Source organism: Dipteris shenzhenensis, chromosome 10 (assembly GCF_047967505.1).
Source record: "Dipteris shenzhenensis isolate YYH24624 ecotype China chromosome 10, Dip_SZ_1.0, whole genome shotgun sequence".
Classification (NCBI taxonomy): Eukaryota; Viridiplantae; Streptophyta; class Polypodiopsida; order Gleicheniales; family Dipteridaceae; genus Dipteris; species Dipteris shenzhenensis.
The window spans coordinates 52,978,394-53,004,779 of record NC_141605.1 but is presented as its reverse complement, the minus strand read 5'-3'; the positions used below and the strand labels follow the sequence as shown (position 1 = coordinate 53,004,779).

At 46.8% G+C, this 26,386-nt stretch overlaps 1 protein-coding gene across 5 annotated transcripts in view; it reads right to left on the bottom strand.

The window, feature by feature from the left end:
• LOC147897970 (uncharacterized) overlaps positions 1–26,386 on the bottom strand; it is a 196,590-nt gene that overhangs the window by 72,951 nt on the left and 97,253 nt on the right. For 4 of the 5 annotated variants that reach the window (XM_087380521.1, XM_087380520.1, XM_087380524.1 and 1 more), the window contains exons 9-13: positions 9,296–9,457; positions 8,969–9,142; positions 8,669–8,757; positions 8,481–8,579; positions 8,200–8,344 (exon numbers count right to left, since the gene is read on the bottom strand). In XM_087380521.1, the coding sequence (XP_087236647.1) occupies positions 8,200–8,344; positions 8,481–8,579; positions 8,669–8,757; positions 8,969–9,142; positions 9,296–9,457 (669 nt within the window). The remainder of the gene's footprint in view (positions 1–8,199; positions 8,345–8,480; positions 8,580–8,668; positions 8,758–8,968; positions 9,143–9,295; positions 9,458–26,386) is intronic. The other variant, XM_087380522.1, reaches the window with a different exon arrangement.

The following is a 26,386-nucleotide window of genomic DNA, read 5'->3' as shown; positions in this document are numbered from 1 at the left end:
GTATGGTGTCTGTCCAGATAGTAGTCAATGTGTGCGAGGGGTGAACCTGAGTTCCCTCCAATGCCTCTGTGCATCTGCATCTGGCTCTCCAGATATGCCAGGCTGCTATGCTCGCTAGAATCTCCCAAGAGGTATCCACAGAGGCATGTATAGCTGCAAAAGGAAGGTGTGGTATCACATCCAAAGAACAGGACTCAACCTGATGATGTCGAATCGAAATGGCCCGAGAGAAGTCAAGTCTCTCATAAAATACCTGAGGCCCTGTAAGAGAACGATCACAGCCAAGTTTTTACAGCCAGCTCTTTTAGACAGAGAGGATGACTATAGCTGGTCTTCTGGCCCGGAAGGTAGTTTGGGATCACGTTCCGATGGTCGTCTCATAGGATTTGTGTAGCAGTTTGGAGGAGCCTTTCACGGATGAGGAGATCTGGGAAGCCCTCAAGGCTCTCCCGACCCAGAAGTGTCCTGGCAAGGACGGCTTGACTCTGGCCTTCTTCCGAAACTTCTGGGATATCATCTCCACCCCTTTTCGACTACCTTGCCAGAAGATTTTCGACAAGGGATCCCTCCTCAGTCCTCCCTCAGCAGGGGGTGGATTTGTTTGATCCCGAAAGGGGGAGATAGGTCAGATATCCGACAATGGAGATTGATCACCCTCCTTGATACCGTATACAAGATCCTCGCCAAGGTCTTGAGTTTGTGGTTATGGACTCATCTTACTGACATCATTCATGACACACAGACCGGGTTCGTCCAGGAGCGCAGCATCTTGGACAACATTTTCACATTCTGGGAGGTAGTGGATTGGTCCATGGAGGAGTCACAGCTGTTGGCCGTCCTCCTCTTGGATTTCAAGAAGGCCTACCACAGGGTGGAGTGGTCCTTTCTGGAGGGTTCTATGCGGAGAATGGGTTTCTCAGACAGATGGGTCAGAGGAGTTTCTACACTTTATGCGAGGAGCTCTAGCCAGATGCTTATCGAAGGACACACGGGCGAGGCCTTTCCTCTTTCTCGCTTGGTCCGCCAGGGCTGCCCCCTCGCTCCCTTCCTCCTCTTATTTGTGGCGGAGGCTCTGGGCTACTACTTGAGATCACAGGTGGCGGGCCTCATAGGGTTGAGGTTCCCAATCAGGCAGGAGGAGGAGCTACTTGACTCTGAGTTTGCAGATGACACGGCCTTGTATGTCGAGGGCACCACAATGAGTTTGGAGAGAGTCAGGGATGCCCTGGCTATCTACTGTGAGGCCTCGGGTGCGTGGTTCAACTGGACAAAGTCCATAGGAGATCCGTGAGTGGGGGAGCGACTTTGGCTTCAGATGGATACCACGGGGCCAGACAACGAGATACCCCGGATGCCAGGACAGTATTGATATTACATCAAAGCAGCAGATCACCCCGGTCCTTGAGAGTACTACGCAAGCTTCTCTACTGGAGCTCGACCAAACTCTCCCTAGCAGGTCCTGCCTTAGTGGCAAACCAAGTCCTTGCCACGGCCTGGTATTCGCCTCCTGCTTGTGTTTTCACAGAGGGTGCATTGGGCAGCTGGTTTGGAACTTTCTATGGGCAGGTTCGGATGGCACGCGGAATACTAGAGCCCGGGTCGCTTGGCAAACGGTGATCATGCTGTAGGCATTGGGGGGCTTGGGTATCATTGATACAGAGATGCAGAGCAAAGCCCTCTTGGGCAAGTTGGTCGTTCATGGCCTCACCCCAGGTGCAGAGCCTTGGAAGCTTCTCTTACAGCAAGGGCTTCTCACGAACACCCCACACACGGGGGGGGGCAGTGGCAGCTTTCACACAGATTGATCTTCTAAGAGCCCCCCCTTACGGGGAAGGGTTCCCCCTTGATGAGGAGCCTCCATAGGGTCTGGTACAGATTAGCAAGGGGCCTCATTCGTGCTCATCCCAGATAAAGAGAGGAGTTTGAGCGTCAGCCTCTTGTTTAGCACCTTGAGATCCGGGATCAGGAGGGGCATATGCTCAGACAGCGGACTCACATTGGTTGGGCAGAGTTGGACAGTGGACCGGCCGATTCCTTTGGCAGATGGAGCATATTACCCATGGAGGTAGAGGCGAGGCTTAGCACCGTAGCGCATCTGCGAGGGGCAGGGCAGTGGATGAGAGAGATTGACCTAGCCATCCCTGAGTCGTGGAGGGAGGGACTTAGCGTGTGGATGGACAGCAGACGGTTGGGCCAGTTTTCTCGGACTGGTGTTCCATTGAGGATGACGATGCAGCGAAGCAGCACGCAGTCGGTTTTTTTCTGTGTAGGACCTAGAGGCCTACTCCAGGCGCTCACTGAGAGAGACCCAGAGATGGATGGGAGTCTTGATGGGATTCATTGGCAAATGATCAGAGTGGTGGGACATTTGGTGAAGGAGTGGCACATTGACCCTCCTAGTATTTCAGAGCAGGATGCCCCCAGATGGCGCCTCTGGCTTTGGGAGGGTAGGCCCTTGCGGGAGGTCGAGTGGCATCCGAGAGATTGGTTCTGGCCCTCTAGGGGCAGCCTTGCTGAGCAGGTGGACGAGGTGCCCTTCTTTTCCTACACCACACGGATTGACCGGAGGCTTCAGATGGACTCTTCGATGTGGATCCCTTCGAGGGAGATGCATTGGGTGGCCCAAAGAGTGCCCCGGGACGTCCGTTCTAGGTTTTGGACGCGGTTATGGTCCAATTTTCGGCTGAGGAAGATATCCTACTTCTTCTGGCTGGCTGCCCATGGAGGCTTGCCCACCATCGGCCCGTGGTTGGAGCAGATGGGGGTGGAGGGGCAGTGTCATTGTTGCTCTGCTGATTTTCAGGAGACGATCCCTCACTGCCTATGGAGCTGCTTGGGAGCCTTCAAGATCATGACCCGTATGCAGAGTCTTCAGAGAGACTACACTTGGGGGATGGTGGCCTGGTTGACTGAGGGAGGACACGTGTTCTAGATTGATGAGATCTCCCCAGCTTACCGGATACAGGGTCAGAGCATTCAGAGGACTAAGGTCCATGAGGCGGTCCCTCCTGATAGCCTGGTTTCTCCTCCGTCAGAGGACAGCGTATGGGAGGTAGTAGCCAGTATCACTGCGTGGAACACTTGGGCTGCTCGCTGCAATATGGTGATGGGTGAGCATCCGGGTCGCCATCTGGCAGGATATCATCTACACCCTCCGTTGCACCGGGGAGTGTGGGACCCCAGGCTCCAGGGCGACTGTTGTGAGGCGTGCTCATTTCTACAAGGCTTGGCCTGCATGATTTTTTTACATTTTCACTCCGCGAGGAATTCGCTGGTTGTATAGTCCCTCCACCTGGCTGTTAGCCCCAGTACCAGAGATCCCCTAGGCAGTGAGCTGGGTTTCTCTAGAACAGGCTGGTTTTTCTTTCAGCCTTTTCCCGGTTTTTTCCATACTCAGCACCTTCGGGGCTGCTGTTTTGTATGAAGTTTTCAAGCATTAATAGAAGGTTCTTTTCTTTGAAAAGAAAAGAAAAGAAAAAGATGGGAGTTTGGCCGTGAGGCCAAGATTGGGATCCCAAATGTTTACGCACCTACTTCTTGTCAACACTGCCTCTCTTTTTGGAGGCGACTCTTTGAGACATGCGCTTCAAGAGCGGGAGAGAGCACTGAGGAGGGATCTAGCCTCCATTGAGAGACTCAGGGAGCACGATCCTGACTCTCAGTGGCTTCGGGACCGTCATGAGGGTGCGAGACTCATCTTACATGACACGGAGGTTCGCAAGGCCAAGTTTTTGTATCGCTCATCTCAGGCCAGATGGGTTCAGAAGGGCGACAAGATGACCAGGCAGTTCTTTCAAACTACTGGGCTATGCTCAACAGGGACTCAATTGCAGAGGTTGTGGGATGCCCAGGGACAGATGCACTCAGACCCTCATGAGATCCTTGAGATGACCACAACTTTCTACCGAGATTTGTTTCAGGAAGAGGTAGCATCCCCTGAGGCACTTATAGCACATATAAACAGGCACCAATCCAATGGCTTTTGGATCAGTGATGAGCACATTTTTTTCATGGCAGCAGGGGCGCATATAAACTGGCACAAATCCAATGGCTTTTGGATCAGTGATGAGGACACTCCGGACTGGGGAGCTGATATTGGTTTCACTTGAATCCAGAGGGGTGTTTCCATCAGGTATGTGGGATGCCAGGTAGGTGTTTGCATCTCTTCTACACAATAGTTTTCTCCGGTGTTGGAGAGCATAAGGAGGAAACTCCTTTTTTGGAGTTCAGCCAGACTAGACCTTGCATCTAGGATCGTGGTGGTCAACCAAGTGTTATTGGCCACTGCTTGGTTTGTTTGTTCTTGCTACAGGGATAGCATCTTGCAGCTCAAGAGACCAGTAAGGAGCTTTTTGTGGAGTGGACTAGATGGCTCTGCAAATGCCATAGCTAGGGTCGCTTGGGAGACCCTGATTCTCCCCATTGGGGAAGGGGGTCTTAATATTATAGACTCTGACTTGCAGTGCAGGGCATTGTGATGTAAGATGGTCGTGAGAGGATTAATGCCTAGATAGAAGCCGTGGAAGGATTTTTTAATACGCAGCATACAGTCCTGTACACCCACCTCGGGAGGAGACTAAATGGACAGCACTAGATGGATATTTACTTCAGCCCAACTCAAATCTCCTTCTCCTCCTCTTATGGCTGCCATTCTGAAAGCTTGGGATAGCTTCAGAGGTACACTTCGGAGAGTTCCCCCCTCCTCTCACGAAGAAATTGACAAGCAACCCATCATGTGAAATGAAAACAAACTTGATGAGCATGGCAGACCAATAGGCACTTCGCATTATATGCAGTGGTCCAGAGATGCGAAAGGGGCCCTGCCTCCACTGTGGGGTCTTGGAAAGCTTTTCGAAAGCTTCCAAAGGACCAGAGAGTTTTATCAATTAGTCATCTCAGAGGGAGTGTAGGGAGCAATCGGCAGATTGATGCAGCCATACCTGTGGAGTGGATGGATACAGATGATATGCCTATTACGGACTCCACTTGGTTGGGTGATTTTACTAGGACAGGTATTCCTCTTCAGGTTATTGCTTTGCGGGATGCACAGGAGGATGCCCTTGTTTTTTATGTCAAGTCGGGAGGGAGACTTCATACATCTTCAGATGACATTCTTCAAGAGGTCCCCTTCCAGCCGGTCAGGATTGCAGGGTATATGGAGTATGGTACAGATTCACAGTGGTATCTAGATCCCGACCCCCTTCTTTTAGCCCTTGGTTCATCGAGACTTTGGCTCTATGGAGTGGGACCCTAGGAGTGGGAGTGGATTGATGAAGGGCACCGAGGGAAGCGCATCCCCTTCTTTCGTTATACGGTTAGAAATGCCAAGAGATTCCAACTCAGTGATAGAGGTTGGAGGCCCTCCAAATCTCCTCATTGGGACAGCTTTCAAATTTCTGCAGATCTGTAGAAAAACTTTTGGAGGAGAGACTCTGGAAATCCCTTAGGAATAGAAAAATCACTCTATTCTTTTGGCTTTCTATTCACGGAGGGATCGCAATAAACCTGTGGAGGTCTAGGTTTGGGGCTGACCCTACATGACCCTACATGTCCTCGCTGCAATTCAGTCAGCTCAGCATTGCCTTTGGGAGTGCAGATAGGAGAGGACGATCTGGAAGGGTGTTGCCAGGATCTTATGCACTTTTCATAGATCACCCTTCTTCATGACCTGGGTCTCACTTTCCTGGCTATCTCTTACGGGGCCTAAGGTCTTCTTCGAGGACACTAATGGGACTTTTTTTGTTCGACGACATGTAGTAGAGTCATGTTCTCTCCAGGATGTTTCTTTCACTCCTTTCAGAACTGCACATGCTTCTGTAGACACGTCTTGGGAGATTCTGGCTAGTATTGCAGCATGGCACATTTGGAGAAAGAAAGAAAGAAAGTTTATTAAAGTCTTTGGAAGACCGATGGGTCTATGAGACTGTGAAAAACTTGATACAATGAGCTGTGGTAGTGGAGCTACTAAATGAGCATCCACACCAATGTAGAATGCAAAAAAATGCAAAATGGCAGTACTAAGTCCTAAGTACAACGTCCTAAGTACAACATAGTCATATCCCGACTATATATATATCAATCTCAGCATCATCGTCGGCATCATCATAACCATCATCATCATCATCATCGTCAACAACAAGGCATCACGATGGATGAGGCTGTGGAAGTGAAGGCATGAGGTTAACAATAGAATGTTGTCGTCCCCTCAAGGGTGCAGTCCTGGTACGTCTCCTGGTCGTAGTTCTGCGTCTAACCAAGGCCACTGTGACCCCCGTCGGTCAGGCTCCGACCCTAAACAAGGAGGGGATGTCCCCAAGTGTGATCGGTGAGTCAACCCTCTGTCTGAGCTGTCGGGTCACAGGCTCCGGGTCATGGTCATGTCGAGGTCTCGCCTGGAGGGGGTCTATGTGATCTGGCTGAAAGAACTCCGTGATAGAGCTCTGAGAGGTATTAGTCGAGAGAGAAGGCTACTCCTGTCTCCATGCTCGGAGTATCCTATCGTGTCTGAGCATCTCATGAATGAAACCAGCCAAGCATTGCTGGTCTGGTAGGAGAGGACACGGGCCAACATCCCATAACTATCTCTGAAGAGGCAGTAGAAACGCCCTCAAATCTCATAGTAAACAGGACACCTGAAGATGAAGTGCTCCTCTGTCTCAACCTCCTGCATGTCACACAGTGTGCATATGCACCTCTCCTTGGGTAACCGCTCTGCTCGGCCTCTCTCGATACGAAGTCTGTGTGAAGAGACCCGGAACTGCCCAAGGGAGATCCTCAGCGAGTGGGGTAGGTGAATCTGCGTGTATCCTCGTGGATCAGTGAAACCCTCCGCTGTGATATGTAGGAAGTGATCTCTATAGAAGCTCAGCTTCACTGGAAGATCACTCGGGCCCAACCAAGTCCGGAATGTGTGTAGCTATAGTAGATCCTCACGGATAACCTAGTTGACCTCGTGTGATAGGAGGGGAGAGAAAGGAGCATACATGTTGTACTAGAAAAGAGGTAGTCTGTCCATGTGGAGCCCTAGTCCTGCAAACCATCTCTCTGTGCGTGCATACCAACACCTCTGATCTCCCCCTGTTGCAAGTGCTATAGAAGAGGACAGTGCTAACCATGGTATCCTGCTATGCCCGGATGTGTAATCCCCATACTCCCTGACTCGGTACAGATATGTAATGACCTGAAATGCAGCATCTAGCTGTAATGGGGGTGACCCCCAAATGATCCGGTGAGGGAGAGATGGCTTACCACGGATCATCCGTGATAACATGAGAACCTGTAGCCGCTCCACCCTGGCCCACTCTGTACAGAGGCATTAGATGGATCCCAGGTTCACCCTTCTTAGACTTTGGCCAGTATATGGACTGATACTATACATACTCTTATGGCCATCTAGGCGAGCATGCAAGGGTCATTTATAGTAGCATCTTCTAGGAGGGATATTTTTTTCAAAGTATGGAGGGAATCACCTTTCTTCTCTGACTCTGCCTCAGGGTTGATGTGGCATTTTCAGCCTCAACCTTGGTTATTTGCTACCTCTTTTCGAGTTTTGGTTCTCATGCTTGACATGATGTACAACCGCATTGAGCTTGCTCCTTCGGTTTCTTTCATACTTAATAGAAGTACTTTTTATGCACACACAAAAAAAACATTTCTTCAGGTAGAGATTTGTCAGTTTACTCAATAGCTTTCATTGTGCTGATATTATCAGTCCACATCGAGTATTGTTTTGTTCCTTCAAAGGGATGGAGTGAGAATACTTGGCATTATATCTTTAAACCTGCAGAAATAGTGGCTTTGATAGAATGTATCTCTATGCTTTTTCCATTGGAATAGTGTACATAAGACTAGGCTAAGGGATCTCATCTCACCTTTTGGACGGAAGCACACAATCCAACAGTTGGACAGTTCCCTTAAAACCAGTACAAGGGTCCTTTTGATAACAAGAAGAGATGTACATTTCACACTTCTAGAAGAAGCAAGAGATTGTTTGAAGTAGTAGTAAAAATAATCAAAGTTACCAGTGCATATGTAGACAATCATACAAAATAAAACAGTCTGAATTTGTGAATACCATTCCAAAGATTTAAAAGATTTGATTGTGAGACCTTGCTAGATGTGGTCCTAGGAAAAAATTTCAACCATCAGTAACATAGAATTAAGAGTTTTTCTTAATTAGGTCCTTCTGTGAAAAGTCACCTGCACTTTTTTTGCTAAAATATCACTTTCAATCTTGCTCTCATGAAGTGCATGCTTCATCTCTTTTTCAGCGATGTGCATTTTAGCAAGTTCAGAATCCCTTTTTGTAGTATCATTCAAATTTGCAGCTTGAAGATCTTGATACCTGGTGGAATCAACACAAGGAGAAGTCTTAAAATGTAGTCAGGAAAATAGGCCTCACAACATTAGAAAAGCAAACATTAGAAAGACAAGGAAAGAGCCATAAACTGCAACATAAGGTGAAGAAATATCTCAGGCACTTTTTCATCATATGTTCATATTCAGTTCGACTTTCTTGCAACATTGCATGTGCCTTCTCAGACTCTGCCATTGCCAAATCTCTTGTTTTTTGAAGCATCCTACAGCAACAAAGATGTGTATTGAGCATTAATTACAGAAGCATAAATGAACCAGAAAAAGAAACAATCACATTGATAAAAACAGTAACTGTATCTCAAACTTTGCAGCTTCAGTTACTTGGCCCCGTATCAATTCGATCTCTTTCTTAGTTCGCTCTTGCATCTGCACTATTTCCTCCTGAAATCACACATCTCATATAGCTTTTTGTGTTGCTGATTTGGAACATTATTTGCAATTGAAGTAGGACTCATGGAAACCTAGAGCTAATCTTCTTAACATTACAGCAAAATTCCCTCTATATAGCTATCTAGTCTTTTCAAGATCAATTTTCTAAAAAATCCATTGGCTGGAAGCTTACTAGAATGTAGTAAGGTAAGATCTGACATACATGCAAGTGTTGATCCAGAGAAGCATGTGCGTTGTGGCCATTCGATAGGATGTGGTTATAAAGGCCTTGTTGGGCCTGCTCCAACTCTTGAAATTTGTCCTGCTGGTCCTTTTTCTCAGCCTCCAATCTGTTTAATTTATCTTCCTGTGCTTTATTCTGACCACTCAAGTGAGCCTACATAAGTCCCAATAATCGTATGCTCAGCCAAATTCAAAGAAAACCATGCAAACCTGGTCATGCACTCATAAATACTATCCTGTTGTTTTGTTAATTTGAGATAAACTTCCTGAAGACATATAAAGGTGGGTTTTGCCATTTATCATCTACCTTTTCAATCTGAAGAAGCTCGATGCAGTGTTCCCTATCTTTGACAGCTCCTTCACAATGATTTTTTTCTTCTTTCAAAATCTGTATGGATTTGGACAATGCCGTTTTCTCCTCTTCGACTGCCATTAACATATGTTCTAGATTGGCAACATTGCCTCTCACCTGTCAAAGTGACCAAAAGAGAGCAACAACACGAGTGAGCAAATGTCTGCACGAACAAGAAATTCCATTGGCACAAAGCTGCAAATTGAGACCTCTGAGTAAGAGCCTTTCTCTCATGAAATGCTGCTTGACATCTTCGTGGTTGGTTATCAAATGGGTTCTTTACCAATGCTTGTGCTGATTGACTATGACATGATACTATTGTAGGTTGATGTGCATCAAGATAATCCATCTCTTCCAAAATCTCCTTGACCATGTAGCTTCATATGCTCATGTATGTCGCTTATTTGATATCAAGAATATAGCTCAGGGAAAAAGTAAACCTTAAAAAAGACAATATCTGAAAGCTGCTGCTCCTCCCCACTCCCTTGCTGCCCCCTCTCCTTCAGCCCCTCCCTCAGCCCCCTCCCTCGCCCTCAGCCCCTCCCCCTCCCCCTCCCTCAGCCTCTCCCTTCCTCCCCCTCCTCTCCCTCTCAGCTACCCCTTCCCCTCCTCTCCCGCCCCCTCCCTTCTCAGCCCGCTCCCCCTTCCCTGCTCCCCCGCTCCCTTTACCCTGCTCCCTACCCCCTGCCTCTACACCCCTCTCCTCTACCCGCTCCCTACCCCCCACCTTTACCCCCCGCCTCTACCTCCCTCTCCTCTACCCCCCTCTCTCCTCTCCCGCTCAGCCCGCCCCCTCCCCTCTCAGCCCGCTCCCCCTTCCTTGCTCCCCTGCTCCCTCTACCCCGCTCCCTACCTCCGCTCCCTGCCTCAGCCCTCCCTCTACCCCGCTCCCTACCCCCCGCCTCTACCTCCCGCCTCTACCTCCCTCCCCTCTACCCCCCTCTCCTCTACCCCGCTCCCTCCCCCCCGCTTCAGCCCTCTCCTCCCCCCTCTCCTCTCCCTCGCTCCCTATCCCCCCGCCTCAGCCCTCTCCTCTACCACCCTCCTCTTCTTTCTGTCTCCCCCCTCTTCCTTCTCCCGCAGCGCTTTTTGGAGCGGACGGAGCCTCAAAAGTGTTTGAATCGGCCTCCTCACCTTGATTGGCGATGGATATTCCGTTAGCCAATCCTACTCCACCTCCACCGGCCGCGAAAACTATTACTTTTTCTAAAGACGAGTTGCAGCAGCTCAAGAAGGACGTAGAGATTGAATGCTCTACCACGTTGCTCGCACGCATCTTCGGGTCTCACCCTTCCAGATCCCAAGCCAGAGACTCGATGCTTGCGGCTCTCCCCCCAGACCTCACTCCACGATTGTTAGATGTTCGTCTTTTGGGACGAGGTTTTTTCCAGGTTGTTTTTGACACTCCAGAGATTGCGAGCACCGTGCTCAAAGCTGAGTTTTTACACCTGGGACACAAGAAGATCTTCTTTGACGCCTTCGATATTGGTTTCGACCCAGTGGAGGCAGACAAGGAAATCTTTTCACTCTTCATCAGATTTTGCGGGCTTCCCCAGGTTTACCATCCACTTCTTTCTGTTATTGAAGAGCATTTCGGCGTGGTTGCTGAGATCCCACCCCTCCCTGGGTTGCCGTTGACTGCAGCAGAGGCAACCAAGGCTGATGGGGTACCTAGAGTTAGGGTCCTCTGTAAGGATCCCAACCTCACGATGGACCATGTTATGATCCAGCGCCCAGGTGGTTCCTGTTTTCGCCAAAGAGTAGAGATTGCAGGCAGGCAGGACCAGTGTAGGATATGCAGGAGCATTGGACACTTTGCCAAGGATTGCCCCAGGAAGAAGAAAAGGCCCAAGAAGCCCTCTGGTACAACTACCGCTCCACGGCCTCGACAGGGGGGTGGTACAGGTCTAGCACCTGCTCCTCGGCCTCGACAGGGGGGTGGTACAAGTCCAGCACCTGCTCCTCGACCTCCACATGGCGGTCCTCCTCAGGGTGGTGATACAGCTCCTACTCGCCAGAGTGCTCCTCGACTAAGCGCTCCTTTCGTACCGCCATCTTCTACCTCAGGTGCCTCACGACCTGCAAGGGCACCAGCCGCATACCAGTGGGTTTCGGTTCGTGTGCAAATTCCTCCTTCAGTTCAGGAGGATACACTAGTGGACTCTGCTTCACCTCGGGCTGTCCCTCCAATCTCACCTCACACAGTCTGAGACGCTTCAGCTTCGACCTCCTCCCCGGTTGTGGAGCTTCTCCCCTGGAACCAATGGTACCAAATACTCTCCTCGAGGCAATAGAGGTCTCCCCAGCCGTGCAGACACAGGATCGAGAGCAGTCCTCACTTCCTCCCTTGGATAGGGGGAAGGGGATGTTTTACACTATTGATCCTCTTTCCTCAGAAGGGATCCTTCGCACTCCGGTGTCTGGCTTGATTCACAGGAACTCATTTTCAGCTCTGGCGGATGCTTCAGATTTCCCAGAGGACGAGTTTGTGCCCTCTACTTTTGGTGAGCCAGTGATTGGGTTTCCTATTGACAGGGCGTCAGGTGGCAAGGTTCTTTCCCCTGTTGATTTTTTGCCACTTGGTTCCATTCCTCGCTCCTCGAGCAGGTGTTCCCCTGTTGAGGGGTTTGTTTCTGCTACTAGGTCAAGTAAGGTGTTCCACTCTACATCCTCCCGTCGATGAGGATTGTTAGGTGCAATATACAGAGCCTAGGTGGCGTCCCACATCGCCGCTGCAGACAGCTGATCCGGGATCAGCTTCATCTAGGTGTTACTGGGGGTTCCATTGATATCTTATTTATTCAGGAGCACAACCTGGATTCTAGAGATTGTGCCAAGTCAGGCAAGTTGCTTTCTAGCCATACATTTTGGTCGCCTGCCTTGGGCACTAGGGGGGGCACTTCTATTTCACAGTCGGTTCTCCCCTTAGTTGTTGGACACGGAGTCATTATCCCCTCTAGGGCTCAGTGGATTATTCTCTTGATTGGAGGGCGTAAGGTTGGTTTCCTTAACCTGTATGCCTCCAACATTAGAGGGGAACGTGTCATTATGTGGAAGGATTTGCTCTCCTGGGCCCCCATTGCGGATTCATGGGTGATTGGAGGTGAAACATGGTTGAGTTACCGTTAGACAAAAAAGGGGGTAGAGAAGGACTTCACTCTTGAGAGAGAGCAGCTTGGGATGCCTTCCTTTTTTACTACTGTGGCAGAGATACTTGGTTGGACGATGCCTTTCTTATTCATCCACAGTCCCTCTTGTTCTCTTGGTCGAACAGGAGGCAGCAGATGCCTATTCTTGCACACATTGACAGATTCTATGTAGATGATTGGGCACTAGACAGAGGTGGATCGGTATGCATTGTTGCTGGGGTTTCCACTTCAGACCACTTTCCTGTTGTGCTGGCTATCTCAGAGCCTCACTTGAGAGGCTCGTCTGCCAGCATCAGGATTCCAGATGCCTTGTACACAGAGGAGGACCTTACAGTGGCAGCCCTGTAGATATGGGTTCCTCATGTCTAGGGTGGGCAGCCATCTCCATCACATGTAGGTGCTGCCCTTTCTGGTATTAGCCACTTCTACCACTCAGTTGCTTGTACCAGGAGACGAGATATTCTCAGACGTGAGATTGGTGTTCGCCAGTAGTTAGCAGCTTTGCAGAGGGAAGAGCAGAAACGGCCTTCAGATGTTTGGATTCAGGAGCGCCTTGCTGCAGCAAGGGCTCATCAGCAGATATTGCTTGATCAGAGAGCAGAGTATGCCTTTCATGCACGGGAGTCCTTCTGGATTCAGATGGGTGGTAGAGTCAATAAACACTTTTTCTCTACTCTTGGCCCTAGACATAGTAGAGAGAGTGTATTAACTCACATGGGGCTTTACAGACAGATCCAGATGATGTCATGCGCATAGCTTCAGATTTTTATGCCGACCTTCTTACTGCAGATCCTGACACACAGGATAGAGAGTATGCTAGACAGGTTATTTGGCAGAGCATCCCTTTGTTGTTGAAACCAGATATGCATGTTTTGCTTGATGCACCTTTCACCAACACAGAGTTCAGGACTGCACTTTCAGCCCTTCACAAGGGCAAGTGCCTAGGTTCGGATGGCCTCACCCCTTCTTTTTTCATTGCATTTTGGAATATGATTGGAGACTACATTACATCAGCCCTACAGGGCATTTGGGACTCTAGCGAGATGCCCGGGTCGCTCACAGAGGGTCTCATCCACCTTATCCCGAAAGGAAATTGCAGAAATTTAGTGTCCAAGTGGAGGCCTATCACACTTTTGGGGACATGTTACCAGATTCTGGGCAAGGCAATCAGCCTCCGATTGCAGCCCCTTCTCCCAGATCTTATTCATGACACTCAGAAGGGATTTGTGCATGGTAGAAGCATTTTTAATAACATTTTCTCTTTTTGGGAAGCTTCAGAGTGGGCCATGCAGAGCGGTTAGAATCTAGCCATTCTACTCTTGGATTTTGAGAAAGCTTATGACAGAGTAGATTGGGGTTTTTTGGTACCCTTCTATGTTTTGGCTTTACTGATGCTTGGATCAGAGGTGTTTCCTCTTGGTACAGATCAGCAGGTACTTATTAGTGAGGCAAGGGGTGAGAGATTTCAGACTTCCAGATCAGTCCGTCAGGGATGCCCCCTTGCTCCTTTTCTTTTTTGGTTCGTGGCTGAAGCTATGAGTATCTATGTTAGATCTCAAGCTGACATCTTTGGGCTGATACTTCCCATCAGAAGGGAAGAGGAGCTACTTGACAGTGAGTTGGCAGATGACACAGCAGTTTACTTGGATGCCACACCACAGACGCTCACTTCTTTCAGGACAGCACTGGATTTATTTTGCTTGGCGGCGGGAGCGCAAATAAATTGGCATAAATCCAATGGCTTTTGGATCAGTGATGAGGACACTTCAGTTTGGGGGCTTGACATAGGATTCACTTGGGTTCAGGTGTGCCAGTCAGGTATTTGGGCTGCCAGGTCGGCTTGGATATTTCTTCCATGCAGCAGTTTGCTCCTGTGTTGGAGAGCATCAGGAGGAAGCTATTTTTTTGGAGCTCAGCCAAGCTGGATCTTGCCTCTGGAGTTGTGGTGGTCAACCAGGTCCTCTTGGCCATGGCCTGGTTTGTTTGTTCATGCTGGTGCCGTTCTAGGGATTGCATCACTCAGCTCAGGAGACCGATAAAAAATTTTCTTTGGAGTGGGCTTGATGGCACAGCAAATGCGTTAGCCAGGGTGGCTTGGGAGACCCTCATCCTCCCTACACAAGAAGGGGGTCTCAATATTATTGATCCAGATTTACAGTGCAGAGCTTTACTCTGCAAGATGGTGGTGTGGGGACTTATGCCAGGGCAGGAGCCGTGGAAGGCATTTTTTATTAGTAGCATACAGACGCGCACACCTTCTTCAGGAGGAGACTGGATGAGCAGTATTAGGTGGATTTTCACCGCAGCACACCTCAGATCACCTTCGTCCCCTCTCATGGTTGCCATACTCAAAGCATGGGCCAGTTTCTGGAGCACTCTTCGGAGGATTCCCCCTTCCTCTCATGAAGAGATTGATAGGCAACCAATCATGTGGAATGACAGTATATTGAATGATCATGACAGACCACTTGGTGCCTCACTCTACATGCAGTGGTCCAGGTGGGACAGGGGACCCGCCTCATCATTGGGGTCATGGAAAGCTTTCCACAGGCTTCCAGAGGAGACCAAATCTCAGTTGACAGGACATCTCAGAGGGAGTGCAGGGAGGATCTTGCAGATTGAGGCAGCCCTTCCAGCGGATTGGGTAGACACAGATGATATGCCACTCACTTGCTCCATTTGGGCAGATACTTTTACGAGAGGCGGTGTTCCTCTTCGGATTTTGGCCTTTCGAGATGCACATGAGGATGCTTTGGTTTTTAGTGTGCATGATGGTGGCAGAGTGCTCAGGTCCACAGAGGATATCTTGCTTGAGTCTACTTTTCAGCCTATCAGGGTTGTAGGTCTTTTGGTGCAGGGATCTGATTCAGAGTGGTTCTTTGATCCAGACCCCCGGCTTCTCTCTCTCTCCACCGGATCTTGGAGGCTTTGGCTCTACGGGGGAGTTCCCATTAGGTATTTGCAATGGGATCCTAGAGAGTGGGAGTGGATTGACGCAGGGCATCGAGAGAAGAGCATCCCCTTCTTTCATTACACGGTCAGTAATGCCAGGAGATTCCAGCTCAGTAGTAGAGGTTGGAGACCTTCCAGAGTTCCTCATTGGGAGACATTTGATATCACTGCGGATTTGCAGAGCTGCTTCTAGAAGAGACTCTAGGAATCTCACAGGAATAGAAAGATCACTCTTTTCTTTTGGCTTTCTATCCATGGTGGGATTGTAGTGAACCTTTGGAGATCCAAGTTTGGAGCCGACCCTACTTGCCCTCGTTGCCTCTCTGCTTTAGAGACTATTCAGCATTGCTTATGGGACTTCATACAGGCGAGGATGATTTGGATGGGGGTAGCCAAGATTTTCAGTCACTTTGCCCACTCCCCATTCTTTATGACATGGGGCTCAGTCGCTTGGCTTTCTCTTACAGGGCCTCAGGTATTCTATGAGAGATTTGACTCCTCTTGGGCCATTTCGACGTCATCAAGTTGAGTCCTGTTCTTTGGATGTGATACCACACCTTCCTTTTGCAGTTGTACATGCCTTTGTGGACACCTCTTGGGAGATTCTAGCGAGCATAGTAGCCTGGCATATTTGGAGAGCCAGATGCACAGAGGCATTGGAGGGAACTTAGGTTCATCCCTTGCACACATTGATTAGTATCTGGACAGACACCATACATACCTTGATGGCCATATGGACGAGTATGCAGGGAGACTCCCGTGCAACCTCAGCTAGGAGGGATTCTTTCTTCAGGGAGGAATGGAAGGATTCTAGTTTCTTCTCTGAGACTCCTACAGGGTTGAGGTGGCACTTTCAGCCTCAGCCTTGGTTGTTTTCCACCTCATTTTGAGGGGGTTTATTTATCCTCATGATTTCATGATGTATTCCGCTTTGAGCTTGCTCTCGCGGGTTTTTTCTCTTACTTAATAGAAGTCTCTTTCTTGGGAAAAAAAAGTAGACCTTTGGATTCATCTTTTGGTGTCATAATTATGTGTTATATTCAGTGTCATGATATCCATGCAAATTAGTACAACTTCCTCTATACTATGTTCCCATTTGTCTTGTATCTTTGATGTCCCTCACTTTTGATAACTCATAAAAGTTGACCCTGTATCTCTCCATACTCTATTCCAAAATAATAGGGCATAAGACAAAAGTCCTTCTTGTCTTATTTGAGCTTAGTTATTAGAGCTTCACTATTTCTTGTAATTATTAGATCATCTGCATATAGCAACGCTGTTGTCGTTGTTAGGAAATGGAGTCACGATGAGTCAGTTTAGTGTGTTCTAGTCTAGTGTGTCCTATGGATGCCAAGTGTCACATTAGGAGTTATCCCATATGCATTGGTGTTCATATGTGTGTGTGTGCTCTATATAAGAGCTGTACTTGTCTAGTGTCAAATCAATCAAGTATCAAGCCTACAAGCTCTTTGGTCTCCATGTGAGTACTTTCATTTTGTTCATTGCTCTTGCTATTTCATTTCCATTTCATCATGTCTCTCGTTGAGTAAAAATAGTAAGATGAAGAAGTAGCGCTAGGTAATGAGATAGGTGAGGAACCAATGTGAATGAGGGGAATACATTCTACTAATGGGGGAAGCCATGGTCATTGCAATTGGATGTGACTAGCAAGGGTGAAGACAAAGGGAGAGATCACTAAAGGGGGATCATATTGGGATTGTCATTGGAGAGGGGAGAGAGGAGAAGTGGCTAGAGCTATGAGCTTACCTATGTAAACATTGTATTGAGAGTTCAGGGTGAATGCAATTTTGTTTGCTGCTTGTCTTAAACTGTTTGTAGAACTAGTCTTTTGCATTTGTATGTACTGTTAGCAAGTGACATGTGTGCACAAGAGTCTCTCTTCTCACATATTAAACATTCTCTTATCTTCACGCATACTTATATGTAGAAACTGTAAGATCGTTTTCCCTTTATGAGCTAGAATGTGCACATGAATGTTGAGAATATTAAATCCACCATGCATTTTTGGTGGCAAACATAACCTCTGTACAGGGAGTTGGTGCAAGCTTTTCCTTCCATGCTTTGAACACCAGAAGATTTCCATGATGGCACACATAAAAGATGTAAGATCTCCTTTGGTAAAAAAGATCAACAGCAGATAAAATAGAATGAAAGCCACAAAAATAGATTGAACAATTCGGAGGCAGACACGTAAAGCCAAGTCGCCAACTTTCAATATTCCAGCTTTTTCTTTAGCTTAACAAGAACCCAATCAATCTATTGGCGATGAGAGATTGACCAACCCTGAGGATAACCAAGATGACGCACTAGCTGGTTAGGTGGGACAATTTCTCCTAGCCAAAGCAGACTGTGCCAATCTTTAGGATGCAAAGGCAACAGACGAGATTTCTGAAAATTGACATGGAGGCCAGCAACAAGGCCAGACAATGAAAGAGCCCGCATGAGTGAAGAAAGGTCCCTTTCAGTATTTTGTGACACAAAAAAGGAATCATCCGCATAAGCCTGAGCAACCAAAGGGCAACTTCCAGGAATATCCAAGCCATGTAACATGTCAGTGGCCACCAAATGGTCTATGTATTGAAGCATAGGATGCGTGGTGATAGCATATAGAATAGCACTAAGAGGACAACCTTGGCGGACCGAACAACAGAGTGTCCAATTTTCAGAAGTATCCCCAGACAAAATGCATGCAGCTTTGCTGTCACTGTAAAGCCAAAAGATGATATGATGCAATTTCTGACCAAAGCCTAAAGCTCGCATGGTCTGAGCAATAAAATCCCATTGGATGGTGTCAAAAGCCTTTGCAATATCTACTTGCAACAAGAGAACATCCTGTTCTGTATACTTGGCATACTCAATCCCAATATAGGCATTTGCAATATTGTCAGTTATGTGCCTACGAGGAATAAAACCATGTTGCGCCGAATGAAGACCATCATGCAAATATTCTTTGATACGATCAACCACCATTTCGGTGACAATCTTGTAAATGAAATGCATTAGAGTTATAGGTCTCCAATCAGCCAGAGATTCACAGATTGGCTTCTTGGGCAAAAGTTTTACAAGCCCTTTCTTCCAAGAAATCCGGCATGATGCCAAGCACTGTTTATCATCTGCAACAAAGGAGATTGGAGGAGATCCCAATATGTTGAGAAGAATTCGACTGTGAGACCATCCCAGCCGGGAGATTTCCATCTGCCACATGATTTGACAGCATCACTTAACTCTGTTTCAGTGAAAGGAGCTTCCAAATCCAAAGCTTGTGTGGGTGAGACAATGGGAGTGACATGCTGTAATAATTGCCGCCTTGCTGAAATAACCTCCAGTGAAGGGCTATTACCAAATTGAGCAGCAAAATGATGAACACAAGCTTCAGTGAGCTGTGCTCGAGAAGAAGTCCAAGCACCATCAAAGAGACCCTATAGACACTTTGAGAGATCCTCCTGTAGTGCAAGCCTTTAAAAAAGGATTTGGATGAACCTCCTTTATCCAGAAAATCCCTCTGTCTTGCCCGCCGTGACTCCCATTTGGAAACTTTTCTATTATCATTGCATTGCAAACAATATTTAGACTGGCATAAAATCTGATTTTCTTTCATAGAGAGATTTCTAATATGACTCAACTCTGTCAAGGATTGACAGGGCAACATTCTCTCTCAAAGACTTCATGTAAGATTTTCCATAGTTCCGAATAACTGCTTGCATTCTATAAATGAAAGCTTCCCAAGTATAATCAATGCCAAAGCAAGACTGTTGTGATGACAAGGGGCAAATGGCCTCAAAGACCATGGCCTTGTATACATCATGCTGTAAATAACTGTTGTTGACAATGAGTAGTCTTCTTTGAATAAGCCGATCATCAGGCATGTCATGAAGAGAGATCCTCAACCACAAACGGGCATGATCAGAATGTGTAAAAGCATAATCCACCCATAGATTAGCAATAAGACAATCATAGTGCTGAGGATTAACTCTGTACCAACGATCTAAACAAGCCTGATAAGAGGACTGAGCCTTATGCTGATAAGTATAGCCTGGCATCATAGGCTGTGTGTCTTTCCAAAGATCAACAAGGCTGAGCTGAAGTACAAGATTCGACCAATGATGGTGCTCAGAAGACAGCATGTGAGTATGTCCAGAAGTGTTATCACCCTATTGAGGAGCATTATTAAAATCCCCACAGATAAAGGCATACTGTCGCCACGGATAAGCTTGCATTTCAGCCCAAATTAAACCTCTACTGCGAGAGGATTGAGGTGCATAATTCAAAAATGTCACCCTGAATGAGACACTGTATAATCAGCCATCTGCCTTGGCTATCATTAAGAGCAACAACTAGCTGAAACTCATGTTTGATTATGCTCTTGCAATGCCACTATATCAGGCTGTAATTGATTGAGATAGCCCCAGACAAGTTTCCATTTCCTGGGATCACATAAACCCTGTACATTGAGCGTAAACACTTTATATGTGATAACATATTTACAGAAATATGTACAGCTGAAAATCAAAAGAATCAAGTCTGCATTTCAATCTCAAGATCCGGCCCACAACCTTGAGAAGAAACACATGCCTGTGGAGAAGACAAAAGACCCGTAAAAAAAGCTGTACAATGCAGTAGAAAGCAAAGGAAACCCAAGGGAAAGAAGAGAGTAGAGAGAGCAAAGGCAAGCAGTAGATGACCAGCAGCAAGACGGGAGAGCAGATGAAAAAGGTGACCAACAGCAAAGCCCGGGAGGGGAGAGGAAAGGGACCACCAGCAGCAAGACTTGCTCCAGCAAAGACCGTACAGGCCCTACAGCATGTACGGGATGGTACATAACAAATCTGTACAAGTACGGATGGAAGCAAGGCTGCAAAGGAGCCGTGAAAATAGAAACTGGGGTGCAAGAGCCAAAAAGGGTGAGGCAGAACAGCCGTGAGCACAAGCGGGACCTAGAGGGGGCTCCTAGAGGGGCTCGAATCCCTTGGCGGCATGCTACAGCAAGTGGACACGCCGAGCTCTCCACACCTCTCACACCACACACTTTTTTAGTGAAATCTTTATATTTCTGTGTGGGAAACCTCAAAAAAGGTAAAAACCCACTAATAAGTACAAGAAAAAAGTTTTTACAAGTAAAACCTCAGAGCAAAAGTCATGAGGTAGCCAAGTAAAAAGTGACATATCAAGCTGGAGGAGGATCAAACACGGCATCCTCCAGCTTCAAATTGTTGCTCTGTAAAAATTGATGCAGTGATGAAACCACACCATCAATAAAAACAAGCTGTTTTTTGCCCTTGTGATTCTTCTTGATATAGGCTGGTACCCGAAATTTTTGAATCAGAGGGTCAAAAACCTGTTGTAACATGGGATGAAAAGATTCCAGTAAAAAAGGTACTTCTGCATCCCGGACAGAAGAAAACTCTGGCACAGGCATCAAAGGCAGAGAAGCTAAATCAACATCCGTATCTTCTAATGAAAAAGCTGCATCTGATAAAGCAGGGTTTAGCATTTGAGCTTCATTCCGAGGATCAGTCTGAGTAAGAGCAGGGGCAGCATCCTGAGAGAGAGCATGCATATCATCCTGTAAAATGCCCTCTACAAGGGGTACATCCATATCCTGAGTAGAAGGAAACTGATGGTGCTCAACAAGGGTGCAATCCTGAGCTTCTTCAGCAAGAGGAAGATTTGCCTGTGATTTATCAACCTTCCTCCAGTAGTGCTTCGGAGCAGTAGAGGGCTTCGCCAAAGAAGCCTTAACAGAAACCGGAGGAGAAGGGAGAGTAACCTTGATAGCTGAAGAAGGAGCAGGAGGAATGGGCCTGGATGTAGAAGGGTAAGCATGTGCAAAATGACCAACCTGTTGGCACCGATAACATGCAGTGGGAAAAGATGCAAAATGGAGCCTGATGCGCATCGGGTGGGCAAATCCCAAATCAAGATCTAGAGTAGATGGCACCGGCTGCGTCATATCCCACAAGATGCAAAGACGAACATCACGGGAGGCTTGCAAGAACTCCTGTCTCGGAACATGAAGAGGCCTTCCCAAAAAAACTGCAATAGTTGGAAGATGCTGAAGAAGAGGCACAGGCAACGCTTTGAGAGTAATCCAAACCGGACAGTGAGTCAGAAGGGTTGCAAAAGGATCAAAAAGTGGATCCCAGGGCATGACATAAGCGAAGAAACCAGCCCCAGGAACACCAGCATGACTGACAAGGCGCTCTACCACCTCAGTTGAAGAGCATATCACCCTCATGGCAGGCATCATATAAGGATTGCCACAATGAGGCTCGGAAAGATTCATATGACTTGTGAATCTGCCGACCCAAGTATGTCAAATTATGCTCACTCCAGATTGTCCAAAGAGCCCAATATCGCACCCAAGAGAGAAATAATGAGTATTGAGACAGACTTCATAAATATGCCAAAAAGCCAGAAGTGTTTCCCAAATTTGTAACTCGGGAAACGGATCCGAAGATAATCTGAAATTCTCCTGAGGAGGATCTTAGTACACAGGCAGTGCCAAAGCAAATGAATAACAGTCTCTGAAGGAGCCTGACATCTTAAACATGTGGATGATGCAATGCGACGTTTAGCAAGTGTGACCCCCACTGACAATGTACCTGTCATACATCTCCAAAGAAAAAGTCTTTGTTTAAATGGCATTTTACACTTCCATAATATCCTGAGATTCTTCCGCCACCATGAGAGGGGCTTCCTTATATGCCACAGAGAATTAGCATATTGGTGAATCCATGGAGCAGGCTGAAGAAGCCTATAGGCTTTGATGGAGGTTGAGGCAGGAAGAGGAACAGGATGAGTGCACGTAGCAGAGGGTTGCAATTGCCAATCCATAAGCCTGTCGGTGTCAGCCACAGGAGGAACAGGTAGAAAAGGATGTAATAAATCAGTAATTTTCTTCCATATAGACCTATGATGCGTTCCCAATGCATAGGAAGCAGTGGCCTGAGGAAAAGATAAGACATATCCCTGATCATCTACCACATCATGTATGTATCTAATTCCCAATTTCATGAGATTGTAGGCCCGAACAGGTTCCTGTAAAGCTAGCGGAATTGCAAAAATGGCACTCCAGTGAATACTTTCTTTCCTTATTGAGTTTGTCCCCGAGCAATTATCAGGAGCCCATTTGACCTTAGAAAGTACTTGTTTCCAGTCAAGTGTCAGAGCAGTAGAGAAAGGACAGCCATGTATTTTTCCTACAAATCTGCCAATGACAACCTCCCAATGATCAGTAGTCCAATGACCATAAGCACAAGTCCTCATGTTGACACACATGGATGCTAGCATACAAGTCCATGGCTGTTGTTGGCGGAAAAAAGTATGCAGCATAGTCGCCTTCCTTGCAAGTACATGATATCTTATATTGAGGACATTAAGTCCACCATGCATCCTAGGAGAGCATTCCATCTTCATCAGTCTCAATGCTTTCACATCAGTTTTTGTCCTCCATAACATCTCCATAGCTTGAGACATAAAGGCTGAAATATCCCTGGAGGACCAATGGATCAAAGGCAAATAGAACTGGACATAGGACATTACAATGGACTGTACTATTCTGAGCCTTACATGAAGAGGCCAAGTAGAAATCTTCCAGTATTCCAGTTTGTGTTGAAGCCTTTGGAAGATCCATTTTAGCTGCTGCTTCCTGGTGATATGCCATCCTATGGGATATCCCAAATGCCTGACTACATTTTACCACACCACACCACATACACACACACACACACACACACACACACACACACGCACGCTTTTTTTTTTGTGAAATCTTTGATTGATTATATTATATGAGTAGCAACCTCAAAATAAGGTGCTACAATTACATCAACTGAAAATTTCAGTATATGCCAAAAAGACCTCATGATCTATGCAGCGGTTCTGCAAGCAATCAAAGAAAGATTGCTGCAAAGAACACCTAAAAAAGCCAAACAAAGAGAAAGTAGGATCACCAAAGACTTTACAATTCCTATATGTCCATAAAGTCCATAGTGCCCAGTAGCGAATCCAAACGAAGAAAAGATGAAACTCCGGTCTGGATGGATGAAACCCAAATAGCCAGAAGAGCTTCCCAAACGGAACAGATGGGAATCTCGCTCGCAGTCTCCAAAGAAGCAGAACATTTGTGGCAAAGTACAGGAGCAATGTGTCGATGAGCTAATAGCTGTCCAGATGGAAACACTCCCAAAAGAACTTGCCAAAAGAAAACCTGTTGCCGAAGCGGTACTTTATAGGCCCAAAGTTGTTGTAATCTTTTCCTCCACCACTTGGCTGGGCGATGCATTCGCCAAACAGAATCACCTCTCTCTAAAACCCAAGATTGAGGCAAAAGGATTTTATACAATGCAGGTACAGTAATCTGAGATAGCTCAAAGGACGAGAAGAGGACCCTGGAGAAGTCAAAGTCCAATCTTCCAGCCGGTCCTAGAGTTCCAAAGGAGAAATTGGAACAAAAAGAATTGGAGCATAGAAGTAATTTATCGCCACAAAGGACGATAATGAGAGCCCAATCCGTATGTAGTGGTTGCTAGAGAAAAGCGGAGCACAGTACCAGCATCATCTATAACATCAGCAACCGAGGTGATGTCTTTAAACGAGACAAAGTAGGAATGTCGAGGTTCCTGTAAAGCCAAGGGAGGCTGAAAGACTTTCGACTAGTAAATGCTTTCAGCTCTCAAAGAATTCCCAAGCAAACATTGCCGTCCATTCCATTCCAGATCAGGAAAGAACATGCTTCCAGTCAAGAAGCAAGCGGGAGACAAAAGGGCAGCCAGGCAAAGTGCCATCAGTGTACACACACACACAACACACTTTTTTTTTAGTGAAAACTTTTGATTGATTATATTACAAGAGTAGCAACCTCAAAACGAGGCAGCCAAAAGTACATCAACTGAAAATCTCAGTGTATGCTAAATATACATCATGACCTATGTAGTGCGTCTGCAAGCAATCAAAGAAGGATTGCTGCAGAGAACGCTTAAAAAAACCAAACAAAGAAAATATGGGATCACACTTTACAATTCCTGTCTGTCCATAAAGTCCAGAGTGCCCAATAGCGAACCCAAATAAAGAAAAGATGAAACTCTGGTCTGGGTGGATGAAAACCAAAGAGCCAGAAAGACTTCCCAAAAAGACTAGTCGGGAATCTCGCTTGCAGGCGCTGGCGAAGAAGATCGATGAACTCACGAGAAGATGAACAAAATCAGAATAAATGAGGCACAGTCTCCTGAGGACTCAAGCATCTGTGGCAACAAATAGGGGCAATGTGTCTACGGGCCAACATTTGTCCAAATGGAAAAATGCCCAAAAGCACTCGCCAAAAGAAAACCTGTTGTCGGAGAGGAGTTTTGTAAGCCCAAAGCTGCTTTAGTCTCTTTCTCCACCACTTGGCTGTGTGATGCATTCGCCAAATAGAATTACCTTTCTCTGAAACCCAAGGTTGAGGCAAAAGGATTTTATACAATGCAGGCACCGTAATCTGAGATAGCCTCAAAGGGCAAGAAGAGGACCCTGGTGAAGTCAAAGTCCAATCCTCCAACCTGTCCTGAAGTTCCAGAGGAGGAATCGGGAAGAAATGGCAAAAGTATATAAGCAATTTGTTGCCACAAAGCACAATAATGAGAGCCCAAGCCATACCGTGTAGCTGCCAGAGAGAAAGGTAGCACAGAGCCATCATCCTGAATAACATAAGCAACAAAAGTGATTCCCTTAAAAGAAACAAAATAGGAACAATGAGGTTCCTGTAAAGCCAATGGAGACTGAAAAACTGTCGACCAGTGTGAATGCTTTCAGCTCGCAAAGAATTACCCAGCAAAGACTGTAGACCATTCCATTCCAGATGAGAGAGGACGTGCTTCCAATCAAGAAGCAAATTGGAGACCAAAGGGCAGCCAGGCAAAGTGCCATCGATGCGACCAAATAAGAAATCCCAAGTAATTGATTTGCCAGTGCCCAAAGGTAGAAATACTGATATGTGTAATTAAAGATCTAATCATAAGAGCCCAAGGCCTGATCACCTTGCAGAAAATGCAGCAACATTTTTCCCCTGTGAGCAAGGATGTGGACCTAGATGTTCATGATGTTCAAACCACCATGCATCTTAGGAGAACAAAGTTGATGCACTGAAACTTTTTCTACCATGCTTGGAACGCCAAAGATTTCCATAATGGCAGACATGAAAGAAGCAAGATCTGCCTTAGTGAACATGATCAAAGGCAAGTAAAATTGAATATATGCCACAAGGATGGACTGTACTATCTGAAGCCGAACATGCAAAGGCCAGGTTGCCAATTTCCAATATTCTAGCTTTCTCCGAAGCTTGACCATCACCCAATTAGTTTGTTGACGACGAGTGAGACCCCACCCCAAAGGGTAGCCAAGATGACGGACAATCTTAGTGGGTGGAATGATTTCCTCGGGCCACAAAAGACTATGCCAGTCTTTAGAATGCAATGGGAGCAGCTTGGACTTTTGAAAATTTACATGAAGACCAACTGCCAAACCATAAACAGATAGAGCCTGCATCAAAGCAGGAAGATCATTCTGCGTATTCTTCGGGGTAAAGAAAGAATCATCAGCATAGGCTTGAGCAACCATGCTGCGATTTGCATCCAATTCCAAACCATGAAGGGAGCCTGTAGCCACGAGATGATCAATATATTGCAGCATGGGATGGGTAGCAATGGCATATAATAAAGCACTAAGGGGACATCCCTGACGGACCGAACAACGAAGAGTCCACTCATCAGAGAGATCTCCAGAAAGAATGTAAGCTGCATTGCTGTCCCTGTAAAGCTAGTAAATAATCTGCTGCATTTTTGTTCCAAACCCCAAAGCTCGCATTGTTTGCGAGATGAATTCCCATTAAACTGTATCAAAGGCTTTTGCAATATTCACCTGTAAGAGCATAACATCCTGATGGGTG